This window comes from Jaculus jaculus, chromosome 14, assembly GCF_020740685.1.
Source record: "Jaculus jaculus isolate mJacJac1 chromosome 14, mJacJac1.mat.Y.cur, whole genome shotgun sequence".
NCBI classification, from domain to species: Eukaryota; Metazoa; Chordata; class Mammalia; order Rodentia; family Dipodidae; genus Jaculus; species Jaculus jaculus.
Genome location: NC_059115.1, coordinates 12,597,424 through 12,610,623, shown reverse-complemented (window position 1 = coordinate 12,610,623; position 13,200 = coordinate 12,597,424). Strand labels below are relative to the sequence as shown.

General features: G+C 44.6%; 1 protein-coding gene across 1 annotated transcript; it reads right to left on the bottom strand.

Annotated features, from left to right (window-relative positions):
- Positions 1 to 713: 713 nt before the first annotated feature.
- LOC123454612 (olfactory receptor 10A7-like) lies at positions 714 to 1,664 on the bottom strand. Its single transcript, XM_045133316.1, has one exon. The coding sequence runs from the start codon at positions 1,662 to 1,664 to the stop codon at positions 714 to 716; it is 951 nt and encodes a 316-aa protein (XP_044989251.1).
- Between the last annotated feature and the right edge of the window lie 11,536 nt (positions 1,665 to 13,200).

Below are 13,200 nucleotides of genomic sequence, written 5' to 3'. Positions count from 1 at the left end.
GTGGTTAAGTGTCTTGCCTACAAAGCCTAAGGGCTCAGGTTCGATTCCCCATTACTCACATAAGCCAGAGGCACAAGGTGGTACATGCATCTGAAGTTCATTTGCAGTGGCTAGAGGCCCTGGCGTGCCCATTCTCTTTCTCTCTGTCTCTCTCTCTCTCTGTCTCTCTCTCTCAAATAAATAAAAATAAAATACTTAAAAATAAATGACAGGCTTTAAGACACTAATTTTAGTAAAATTTGTTGTTGCACAGCGTTCTTTTTCTTTACTTATAGAAAAATGCTTGATTAATTTCTGTAATCAGATTCACATAGATAAGACTATATATTTTACATTCTTACAGCAACTGCTAGTGCTAGTTCAAAGTGGATTTATCCATTTTTTTCTACTCTGCTAACTCAACAGGATCAGGGATGAAAGCCTTGGTCCTGGGGCTAGGGAGATGTCTCAGTGGCTAAAAGGGCATGGTTGTAATGTCTGCTGGCCTGAGGGTCAACTCCTCAGAGAGAGAGAGGAGGGGGGGGAGAGGAAAAGAGGGGGGTTTAGTCTTTTCTTGGGCAGGAAGATGAAAGCAGTCATACCATGACCAGAAACCAAAAGAAAAAATTAGGGTTCCCTGGAAGAAATTCGGAGTAGTACACCAGACACTTGCAATTCATTCCTAGAAAGGAAGGGTCACCTTTCTGACAGAAGTGTTCTGGAGGAGAGCTCTTTCACCCTTTGCGCCCACGGCACACGCGCCTAAAAGCTGCCTTGAATTCCTTGTTTCTCAGGCTGTAGATGAGGGGGTTCAGCATGGGGGTCACCATGGTATAGGACAGCGACACCACTTGCTTGCTCTCTGGGGAGTAGCTGGCCTTGGGGCGCAGATGGATGACCCCCGTTGTGCCATAAAAAAGAATCACCACTATGAGGTGGGAGGCGCAGGTGGACAGGGCTTTGTGGCGCCCCGAGGTGGATGGCATCCGCAGGACAGTGGCCAGAATGTTGATGTAGGATGTGGCTATGAGGCAGAAGGGAACCATGATGACAAGCACTGTGGTAGCCAGCACGTTGGCCTCGAAGAGTCTGGTGTCTGCACACACCAGGCTCAGCAGAGGGGCGACGTCACAGAAGAAGTGCCGGACTCCACGCGGCCCGCAGAAGGGGAAGCTGAAGAGCCAGATGGTGAAGATCAGGGACACAGGGACTCCGGCCAGCCAGCAGAAGGCAGCCAGCAGATGGCACATCCTGGGGCTCATGATGGAGCCATAGTGCAGCGGCCTGCAGATGGCCAGGAAGCGGTCCCAGGCCATGGCGGTGAGGAGGAAGCATTCGGACGTGGCACAGGACATCGCTAGGAACATCTGCAGGGCGCAGCTGGCGGGGGTCACGCCGACCCCGGGTCGCAGCAGGGTCACCAGCAGGCGGGGCGCCACGTCGAGGGAGAAGCAGATCTCCAGCAGGGCCAGCTGGCGCAGGAAGAAGTACATGGGCGTGCGCAGGCCAGCGTCCAGGCTGGTGAGCAGCGCGATGAGAGAGTTGCCCAGCAGCGTGGTCAGGAAGATGGCCAGGAAGATGGCCGCGAGCGCGGGGCGCAGCTTGGGCACGTGGGCAAAGCCGAGCAGCACAAACCCCAGCTCCTGCGCGTGGCTCTGGTTGGCCCACGGTGGCACAAGAGCCATAGGTCCTGGGAGCTTGGGCCCCTCGAGGTCGTAATTGGCCCCTTCAGCTCCCCTCTTCCACAGCCCCGAGGGAATCTATCCAATCCTGTAAGCACAGTATCCTTGAACACTCCAGCGAGTGTGGGAGGATATAAAGTGACCTGCCCACCTTGGTGGTCCCTGCTGAACAGAGCTCCCTCCAGCACAGGCGGCCTACCTCAGTGCCTTTGCAGCTTCCGCCCCTTCCCCACTCCCCCAGTCATTCTCTCTCTCACAGTTTGCAACAGGACACCCTATGAAAGTTGTTGTGTGTGTTGGTTCTTAGCTACATCTCCATCTCCATCCCCATCTCCCTCCACCTTACCAAAGGCTTTCTTTTAATCCTTGTCACCGACCATTTTCTTGTCCCCCCAGGGCCTTTCCACTTGCACAGTTCTGTTCCCTCCATCGGCTGGTCACCTCCAGCTTTGGGCCTCAATGATACAGCTGGCCACCCACCCCCTTCTGCGATCTCCATGTTTTGCTTGTGGTTATAACTGAACAGAGTAGGTTAAATTTGTTTTTTGTTAAACAAAATCTATTCCTTTTATAGACTTCGCACAGCATGCATTTCACTGATTTCCACTCCTGCCAAGAATGTTCGTCTCCATTAAATACTATCAAAACATGTCTCTCTTGTGTTGGAGAGATTGTTTAGTGCTTAAGGTGCTTGCCTGCCAAGCCAAAGGAACCAGGTTCAATTCCCCAGAACTCATGTAAGCCAGATGCACATGGTGGCACATCCATCTGGAGTTCACTTGCAGTGGCTGAAGGCCCTGATGCACCCATTCTCTCCCTCTCTCTATCTCTTCCTTTCTCTCTCTAATAAATAAAATAAATTTAAAAAAAAACACATGTCTCTCACTTGGCTTTTGTTTTTGTTTGTTTTTTCAAGGTAGGGTTTCACTGTAGTTCAGGTTGACCTGGAATTCACTATGTATTCTCAGGGTGGCCTCAAACTCACAGTGATCCTCCTACCTCTGCCTCCCAAGTGCTGGGGTTAAAGGTGTGCGCCACAATGCCCATCTTCACTTGGATTTTTTTTGTGAAAAATAAATGAAGTAAATACATAGAAGCTCTAAGCCTTGACTCTGGGACATCATGTTCAAAAAGTATGGATGGGGGTTGGAGAGATGGCTTAGCAGTTAAGGCACTTGCCTGCGAAGCCTAAGGACCCAAGTTCAATTCTCCAGGTCCCACATAAGCCAGATACAGAAGGTGGCACATGCGTCTGGAGGTTTTTGTTTTTTTTTTTTTTGCAGTGGCTAGAGGCCCTGGCATGCTCATTCTCTCTTTCCCTATTTCCCTTTCTCTGTCTCTAATAAATTAAAAAAGTTTAAAGTTTTGATGGGGTGGGAAGATGGTTCATTGGGTAGATTGAAGATGTGCGCATGGATCCCCAGTTCTCACATAAAACCTGGGCATGGCGGTATGCATCTATAATTGCAGAGTTGGGGAGGCAGAGAGAGGAAACCCCTGGGGTTTATTGGCTAGCAAGTTTAGCCCAATCCATGAGCTCTAGGTTCAGAGAGAGACCCTGTCCCAAAATCAAGGTGGAAAGCGACCGAGGAAGACACCCAGTGTCGGCCTCTGGCTTCTGCATGCACATGCACAATATACACGCACACCTGTACACAATGCAATCACGTGCATATGAACATGCATGCCCACCTAAACAACCCACACACGCAAAACTGACGCTACATGTCCACAGATACCAGCGTTGAAATGACTCCAGAGCCCTGTGTCTATCCTTTTGTTGACTCCTACTGCCTACACACTGAGGCCTGTCTTGTCATAGCATTCAGGCTTCTGTTTGTGAAAGCCCCCCGCATTAATTAGTTAATTATTTCTTCTCTCCAGAAATTATTCACCATCATGAAGTACTGCAGTAGGCTCTGAGTTGAAACTCAAGTATGAAATGGAAAACTTAGGCCTATTCCTCAACTTCACATGACTTAGAGCAATAGAGGGAATCTTTCTTTTGAAGGCAGACACAGAAGATTAACCTACAATGGCATCCTAGCCCCTGAATCCATGTGTAGTTTCTGGCATGTTATCCCTGCAACATTGATTGATCTTATAACCCCTCTCCCTTTTAGCCATAAATCTATCCCTGCCCCCTAACACAATGCCTGGCTCATAGTAGGTGAAGAATAGCGTTTATTAAATGATTGCTTATTACAGGATCTACTGAGTTGCTCTGAGTGACTTCTCTAGTTCTTTGTGTGTGGTGTGCATGCGCATGTGCATGCGCATGGGTGTATTCACCTGTGTGTGGTAACACATTCAGCAGAGGTGCATGTATGCGCATTCATGTGCATGCCACAAGTGGACATTGGGTGTCTTCCTCTATGGCTCTTCACCTTATTTACTGAAGCAGGGGTTCTCACTACAACCAGAGCTTGCCCATTCAGTCTATCTAGCCAGCATGTCCCAGAGATCCTCCTGAGCTCTTGGATTACAGCTGGGTGCTACCATGCCAGCTTGGCATTTACACAAAATGCAGGGATGCTCATGCTTGCTCAGCAAGCAAGCACCCTCTCCATTGAGCCCTTTCCCCTGCCCCAACATCTGCTCTTGGATCAGCCCCCGGGGTGCATAACAGAAGTTCATCAGTGTTGTAGGGCATCTTCTTGTATAGCATATTCCTCAGAATTGAAACATTCCCTCCTGGAGGGAGGAGGGACTCAGAATGTCAAGTCTCTGAAAAGCTGAAACTTAAAAGGTCACAGGTCCACTCCTGAAGGTGTTGGTGTGGTAAACAACTATTGAGGGGCAGACTCTAACCAACATTGTGTAGCAATTTTCTAAACTTAGAAAGGCGGCAAGGGGGTGGAGAGATGGCTTAATGGTTAAGGCACTTGCCTGTGAAGGCTAAAGACCCATGTTTGACTCTCCAGGTCCCACGTAAGCCAGTTGCACATGGTGATGAAAGCACACAGGGTTGGACATGCCCACAAGGTGGCACATGCCTCTGGAGTTACATTACAGTGGCTGAGGCCCTAGCCCTCCAATTCTCTCTCTCTCTCTCTCTCTCTCTCTCTGTAGCTCTTGCTTTCTCTCGCTCTCTTGCATACAAAAGGCCATTCTGTTGGGCTTGCCAAAAAAATGAGGGTTTTAAGACCCCACCTAAAGATAAAATAAAGGTAAACTGTTGCTTGTGGAGAGACTTTGACCAGCTGATCTGCTCATCCGTTGTGTGGTGAGCTTCAAAGACATATATTCTTGAACCATCCTCTATGCTGGGATAGGCTTTTCAGTGACGCAGCTGCCTTTGAGTCACCCATGCAACCCCTCATCCTGCTCTGCAAGTAACCCAGTAAAGTCACTGCTTCACTTAAACAGGTTTTGGTACAGTTATGCTTTGGTCTGTCATATCTGTGCCCTATCTGGAATGAGTAAAAATGTGTTTGCCTCGCCTCAGGGAAAAAGTTTCATGAACTAATAACTGAGAATAGCCTCTGTTCTCATATCTACCCTCCCTTAGAGCATTTTTTAACCATAATTTTCCCTACTTCCTTGCTCACGGTTCAGTTCTGTCCAGTGCTGCTTCTCACACAACCATGGAACACTTTATTGCTACCCTCTCCACACAGCCCTTACACTAAGCCCGTCTCAGGCCATGTGGTACCTGGTCATTCATCCCAGTAATGAAAGAATGATGCTGGTGTCAGAAAACATAGTGTCTGGTGATGGAGAGATTGCTCAGTAGTTAAGGCACTTGACTGCAATGTCTAATGACCAGAGTTTGATTCCCTAGCACCCATGTAAAGCCAGATGCACAAAGTGGTGAATACATCTGGAATTCATTTGCAGTGACTGGAGGCCCTGGCATGCCCATTCTCTCTCTCTTTCTTCTTGCAAATACATATATAAAATGTTTTACAAAAGGAAACCATGGTGCCAGAGTTCTACTTCATTATTACACTGCAATTTTGGGAAGCTGATAATTAGTTTATTTGTTTCTGAAGTAAAACTTCCTTATCTGAAAATGAGTTCTATAGCAAAGGCTATGCGTCAAGACTGTGGCTGAAGAAAGCATAGAGAATCTAGGCATCTTATTTAAACTGAAAAAGAAACTTGTATTTTTGAATCAAATTATTGTTCCAAATTGATATGGCTGGTTAACAGTAGACCATACATTCCCAGTCAAGCAAATACATCTACCATGTTCAGGCTCTTGGTTCTTAAACATAGGATTGTGGTAAAAACCCACACTCTGTGTCTGAATGGTACCATCTCCATGACAACCTCTTTGGCCTAGTTAACAAGCATCTTTCATTTACAGGGGGCTGTAAGGTCATAACTGGTCTTTTTGCCTATACTCTTGCCAGATCAAGCCCATTTTCTCCTAGAGCCATGTGAGTTAAGGCATTTTGCGTGCGTTTGTGTGTTTAAATGCAGTTCACTTGAGAATCACAGACTGTAATTCTTGCAGTCCATTCACCAGACTCTGCCTCAGAGTTGTAAATATGTCGATGTTAGGTACATTTCAACTTCATCTTTAGCTGGTACCTGAGCCAACAAGAGTACCCATCACATCTCCAGGGATTCATGAATGACTCAGCTCCTCTGCTGATTTCTGTCTGTTATTATTATTCAACCTGTACTTATTTTACTTTTTTTCTATTTCCCAAACTGTGACAAGGATTCTCAACCGAAGAGTGTCTGGGGGAAATGTTGGAGCTATAGAGAGAAATCAGGAGGCTACCTGAATAGTTTTGAATGTGAGGGATCCTAGTGCCTGGGATTATAGAATGGAGAAGAATGAGGTACAACTCCAAAGAGTTAGCTATTGCTTAATGTTATTTAAGACTCGTGGAGATCAAATTTAGACTTGAGTTGAAGAGAAAGAAAGGTCAGTCTTTGGCCTGAGTTAGACTGTCTCTGAGATTGTCCTGTTCCTGGTTATAGTGAAGACAGCTAGGTGGTGCAAGAACCAGTGAGCTCTAGAAATTGCTGAGCCTGTGCTTCCCCAATCCTCACCATGGACAGAGGTGCATGGTCATGCCCCATGTTTTACATGGGTTCTAGAAAGTTCTCGGGGCCTTCTAGGCTCTCATACTTAAGCAGCAAGTGCTCCTAACCACTGAGCCATTTTTCCAGCCCAATATTTGCAATGTTTTTTTTCTAATTATGCATAAGTAATTTGAAGAAACACAGACTGGACTCCAACTGTTGAGAGAATCTAATAAGGAGACCATCCTAACCATTTCCAGTATTCAGTGGAAGAGTGAGCTTGGAAGATCATAACCCTAGACAAGTGTCAAGGATGACATAGATTAGTAGTTTTACTATAAATTGTTAAGGTAAGTACTTAGAGACTACTAAGCTACTGCACAGTTCTGTTACCTGTACATAGAGACATCAGTGTGCCTTCTTCATGACGGTGATAGAGCCTACCAAAGCTAGTTAATGGAGCAGTGGCTGTAATGAGCGAGAACTTGATTGTAACTGTGGGCTCTGGACCAGCTCAGTTGAATGCTTGCCAAGAGTGCACATAGCCCTGGGTTTAAATCTCAACATTGCATAAACCAGGTAAGGCGGCACATGCACATAATCCCAGAACTTGGGAGCTGACTGCAGGAGGATCATAAGTTCAAGGTGGCCTTTATTACATGGTGAGTTTGAAGCCAGCCCCAGCTACATGAAATCATGTCTCAAAAATATCAACAAAAGAGCTAGAGATAAGGCTCAGCAGTTAAGACACTTTCATGCAAAGCCTAATGACTTTTCATTCTCCAGAACCCATGTAAAGCCAGAGGCACCAAGTGGCACATATATCTGGAGTTCGGTTTGCAGTGGCTGGAGGTCCTGGTGCACCCATTCTCTCTCTCTCTCTCAAATAAATAACTAAATAAAATATTTTTCAAAAATACCGATAAAAGAGTGGGCATGGTGGCTTACGCCTTTAATCCCAGCATTCTTTAGGCAGAGGTAGGAGGATCTCTGTGAGTTTGAGGCTACCCTGAGACTACATAGTGAATTCTAGGTCAGCCTGGGCTACAGTGTGACCCTATCTGGAACCAACAACAACAATAACAAAAAGAAAAATGTATATAAGAAACCTTGCCCTCCCTGTGTGATGTTGGGACAGTTTCATCCCATCTCTGAGCCATGATTTCCACATAAGTCAACTGCAGCTAAGAAGATCTAACCTGCAGTATAGGACTGTACATCTCAGGTATGTTTCCTGCCATTTGCTCTCATGACTGAAAATTTCATGTATCACATAGAAAAAAAGAAAAAAGAAGCTTCAGAAAACTTCCCTGGAGTTCCATCACTGCAGATAATTCCTATGAGTGTTTTGCTACATTTTCTTCCAATTGGTCACATATAGTTTCTATTTTTTTGTTGTTATTGTTTTGTTTTTTGAGGTAGGGTCTTACTCTAGCCCAGACTAATCTGGAATTCACAATGTAGTTTTATGGTGGCCTCGAACTCACAGTGATCCTCCTGCTTCTGCCTCCCGAGTGCTGGCATTAAAGGCATGTGACAGTAACCAGGTAGATTCTATTTTGTAAAAACAAAATTGCAAATGATTTTCAGCATATTTTGCATCTGTTTTTGGTGTTTTTATCCATGGGCTATTTTTTTGCTCTGTCACTACAACTGGCTGGGCAATATTCCATCATATGATGTTAGCAAATAATATTTAGCCGACTTTAAGTCACATGAGTTACACAAGGGATTAAAGAACCCACCATTTATTTGTCAAGCAAAGTGAGACAAAGCATTGACCAATACAGCTGTGGTGAAAAGTGAATTAAATAGTACATTAATTTTTTTTCACAGTCTTGGCATATGACAGGCATTGGATAAGGGCTAATTTCTTATTATTACTGTTATACCATTACGCTACCTTCATTTTTTTCAGTATGATGAAAGCTAAGCGTGTATGTGCATGTCTACAATCCCAGCCCTCAAGAGGCTCAGGCAGGGGTGTGGCAAGGCCAGCCGAGGCTACATAGTGAGACCCTGTTTTTCTTTCTGCCAAAAGAATGGTGCAACATGCATCTTTTAAGATGGATTTCAGGATTATCTTCCTTTTAAAAGTGGAGTGTGAGCCAGAGAGATGGCTTAGTCATTGAGGCACCTTGCCTGCAAAGCCAAAGGATCTAGGTTCAATTCCCTAGGACCCACGTACGCCAGATACACAAGGGGGTGCATGCATCTGGAGTTTGTTTGCAGTGGCTAGAGGCCTCTCTCTCTCTCTCTCTCTCTCTCTATCTATATCTCAAATAAATAAAAATAAAAGTGGACTCTGATGAAAGAAAATTAAGAGAAGAAGTAGGGGAAGGAAAAAAGAAAGAGGCAAAAAGAGAAATGAAGAAATAGAAGCAGGGAAGGAAGGAAAGAGAGTTAAGATGATGGGAAGGGAGGAAGAAAGGGAGAAAGGAAAGGAGGGGAGGAAAAAAGTGAAGAAAGGAGGGTAAGAGGAAAAGGAAGGAATGACAGAAAGGGGAGAAAGGAAGGGAAGAGCCAGGCATGGTGGTGCACACCTTTAATCCTGGGAGGCAGCTGGGAGGCTGAGGTAGAAGAATCACTGTGAGTGAGGCCAGCCTGATACTTCATAGTGAACTCCAGGCAAGCATGGGCTAGAGTGAGACCCTCTACCTCAATAAAATAAAATAAAATAAAATAAAATAAAATAAAATAAAATAAAATAAAATAAAATAAGGAAGAAAACAAAGAAGGGAGGGTTTGTTTTAGAACTCAAGTATAACATTTTCCTGGAGATCAGCCAAGGTCCTAGATTTTCACATCAGAGAACATGAAGCCCAGAGCAGTGGGTCTCCACGACTCACACCAGCAATGCTCTCTCTCCCCACACTGCACACCAGCCCCACTCTGTCCTGTAAGGTTCATTCTCAGGCTGGATTGGAGTCTCAGAGTCCTTTCCCAGTGTGCAAAGTAAAGCAGACACACCCATGCCTCCTACCTTTTGAGAAAGATCCTTGGAAGAAGCCCTCACCACACCCCTGAATAACCAAGTATTTCCAGAGAGCAGAGCACTGAAGGCTCACATCCTATCCCATCCACAGTAAAGCTGGCTGGAGGCAGGCCCCACAGATATCAACCTCTGGGCTGGGACTTTGAGACATGTCATCCCCAAGGACTAGGACAGACGCTCATTATCCACCCTCGCTTTGTTCAGCAAGGGCCAGAGGAAGGTAGCCTTTCCTTTCAATCCACCCTGCCTTCCACAGCATAGATGGACCCAAGTCACCTTTACATTATGGGGGCATCCTTGTTCACATTTAGCATGCTCCCTTGTCTGCACATATATGGAGGGAGAGCCCTCAACTATTGCCATGATGGGCATGCCAGGAAAACAGCCTGAGGGAAAAGATGAGGAGTTGAATTAAAGTTAAGACCAATGATCCCTGCAGCTGAGCAGTCCCGTGTACACCACAGGTCCCTGTTAGGGAAATGCTAACACAGAGATTTAAGTGGGCCTGTGAAAAGAGCTCGCAGGATCAGGCTGGAGGGATGGCTTAGCGGTTAAGGTTTTTTTGCCTGTAAAGCCAAAGGACCCAGGCTTGATTTCCCAGGACACCCGTTAGCCAGATGCACAAGGGGGCTCATGCATCTGGAGTTCATCTGCAGGGGCTGGAGGCCCTGGTGTTTTCTCTTTCTTCTCCCTCTTCTCTGTCAAATAAATAAATAAATAAAAATAACTTTTTAAAAAAAAGAGCTGACAGAATCACCAGTCACAATAGTGACCTTGGAAATGTCTGCTGGTAAGGGCTAGATGGAAAATAACGACCCATTCGTGCTTTAGGAAACAATGTGGAAGTTTGAAAAGCCAAAGTAGACCTGGCCAGTTGAAAATGAACAATTTCTGAAACTTTTTTTCTGTGTAGAAGAAGAGCACCTCACAGAATAATATATGTAAATATGTGTAACAATATATGTAACTAAATATGTAAAATGAGGAGGGGGAAGAAGGGAGGAATAAAAAGAAAAGGAGGAGGAGGAGGAGGAAGAAGGTCAAGAGGAGAAGAAAAAGATGGAGATCCTTATGTTTTGGGAGGCACTATGTCTATGTATATGAAATATCTACACAAAGTCTTTGGAGGAGTGATACAGTTACATGAGCTTTCATAGGTTATTTGACTACAGAGCTCATTGGGACCTTTATTATGTGAATGCAATCAGAGAAAAATAAATCTGAAAAGAGACTCAAAGAAAACTTAAAATCTCTTGGAGATTTTTAAAACTTTGTTTTTGCAAAGATAAATTTTTATTTTGTACACCTTTTATGTTTAAAACATTTATTTAAATAGTTTTTGTTTTTTGGTTTATTTTTGGCTGGAGTGATGGCATGACAGTTAAGGTGCTTCCCTGTGAAGCCTAAGGACTCAGGTTTGATTCTCTAGTACCCACATAAGCCAGATGTACAAGGTGGCACATGTGTCTGGAATTCATTTGCAGTGGCTATTCTCTTTCTGTTTCAAATAGCTAGATAAACTATTTTTTAAAAAATAAAAATTTTATTTTTAATGTTTAGTGGTTTACTTATTGACAAGTTTAGACATGTATTTAATGTATTCCACATCCACCCACATTGCATTCTCTTGTCCCCTCCCACTCCTACTGAACCACCTTTCTTATCAACTAATCCTACCTTTTTTTCTTATTTTTATTTTAGAGAGAGCAAGAGAGAGAGAGAGAGAGAGAGAGAGAGGGAGGGAGGGAGGGAGGGAGGGAGGGAGAGAGAGAAAGAGAAAGAGAATTGATGTGTTAGGGCCTCAACCACTGCAATCATACATCAGACACTTGCGCCACCTAGTGGGCATGTGAGACCTTGTGCTTGCCTCACCTTTGTGTGTCTGGCTTACATGAGATCTGGAGACTCAAACATGGGTCCTTAGCCTTCACAGGCAAGTGCCTTAACCATTAAGCCATCTCTCCAATCCTAGTCCTACTTTTACTTTGCTGTTTTCTTTTTGTGACCCAGTCAGTTTAACTGGGGTTGCTTGCATGAGCATGGATGGGTGGGAGGTTATTTACCAGAGAATGAGCAAATTACCAGCAGGTACACCACTGAAGAAAATGTCTTCTCCTTCCTGTAACAACCACTGTCAACTCCCCAGGGAGGCAGGGGCCTGGTGAGCCCCTCCCCGACCCACAATGGCATGTTACTGGGCTCAGTCTTGGGCAGGTCCTTTGCAAGTAAATGCAGCTAATGTGAGTCTATGAGTGCGGCAGCTGTGTCTTGCCCAGAAGACAGGGCTGCACTATACTCTACCCCTGCCTCCAGCTCTTACACTCTTTTCACTCTCGCTGCCATGATGTTCCCTGGGCCTTGGAGAGGGTGATATACATGTCTCATATAAGGATGAGCACTCAGTGTCCTTCATTCTCTTTTTAATGTTATTGGGAGATTGAAAAATGTTTTGGGGCCTGGAGAGATGGCTTAGCTGTTAAGGTGCTTGCCCGTGAAATCGAAGGACCCATGTTTGACTCTTTTTTTTTTTTTTTAATTTTTATTAACGTTTTCCATGATTATAAAATATATCCCATGGTAATTCCCTCCCTCCCCACCCCCACACTTTCCCGTTTGAAATTCCATTCTCCATCATATTACCTCCCCATTACAATCATTGTAATTACATATATACAATATCAACCTATTAAGTATCCTCCTCCCTTCCTTTCTCCACCCTTTATGTCTCCTTTTCAACTTACTGGCCTCTGCTACTAAGTATTTTCATTCTCACGCAGAAGCCCAGTCATCTGTAGCTAGGATCCACATATGAGAGAGAACATGTGGCGCTTGGCTTTCTGGGCCTGGGTTACCTGACTTAGTATAATTCTTTCCAGGTCCATCCATTTTTCTGCAAATTTCATAACTTCATTTTTCTTTACCGCTGAGTAGAACTCCATTGTATAAATGTACCACATCTTCATTATCCACTCATCTGTTGAGGGACATCTAGGCTGGTTCCATTTCCCAGCTATTATAAATTGAGCAGTAATAAACATGGTTGAGCACGTACTTCTAAGGAAATGAGATGAGTCCTTTGGATATATGCCTAGGAGCGCTATAGCTGGGTCATATGGTAGATCAATCTCTAGCTGTTTTAGGAACCTCCACACTGTTTTCCACAATGGCTGGACCAGATTGCATTCCCACCAGCAGTGCAGAAGGGTTCCTTTTTTTCCACATCCCCGCCAACATTTATGATCATTTGTTTTCATGATGGTGGCCAATCTGACAGGAGTGAGATGGAATCTCAATGTAGTTTTAATCTGCATTTCCCTGATGACTAGTGACGTAGAACATTTTTTTAGATGCTTATATGCCATTCGTATTTCTTCCTTTGAGAACTCTATTTAGCTCCATAGCCCATTTTTTGATTGGCTTGTTTGATTCCTTATTATTTAACTTTTTGAGTTCTTTGTATATCCTAGATATTAATCCTCTATCAGATATATAGCTGGCGAAGATTTTTCCCCATTCTGTAGGTTGCCTCTTTGCTTTTTTCACTGTGTCCTTTGCGGTGCA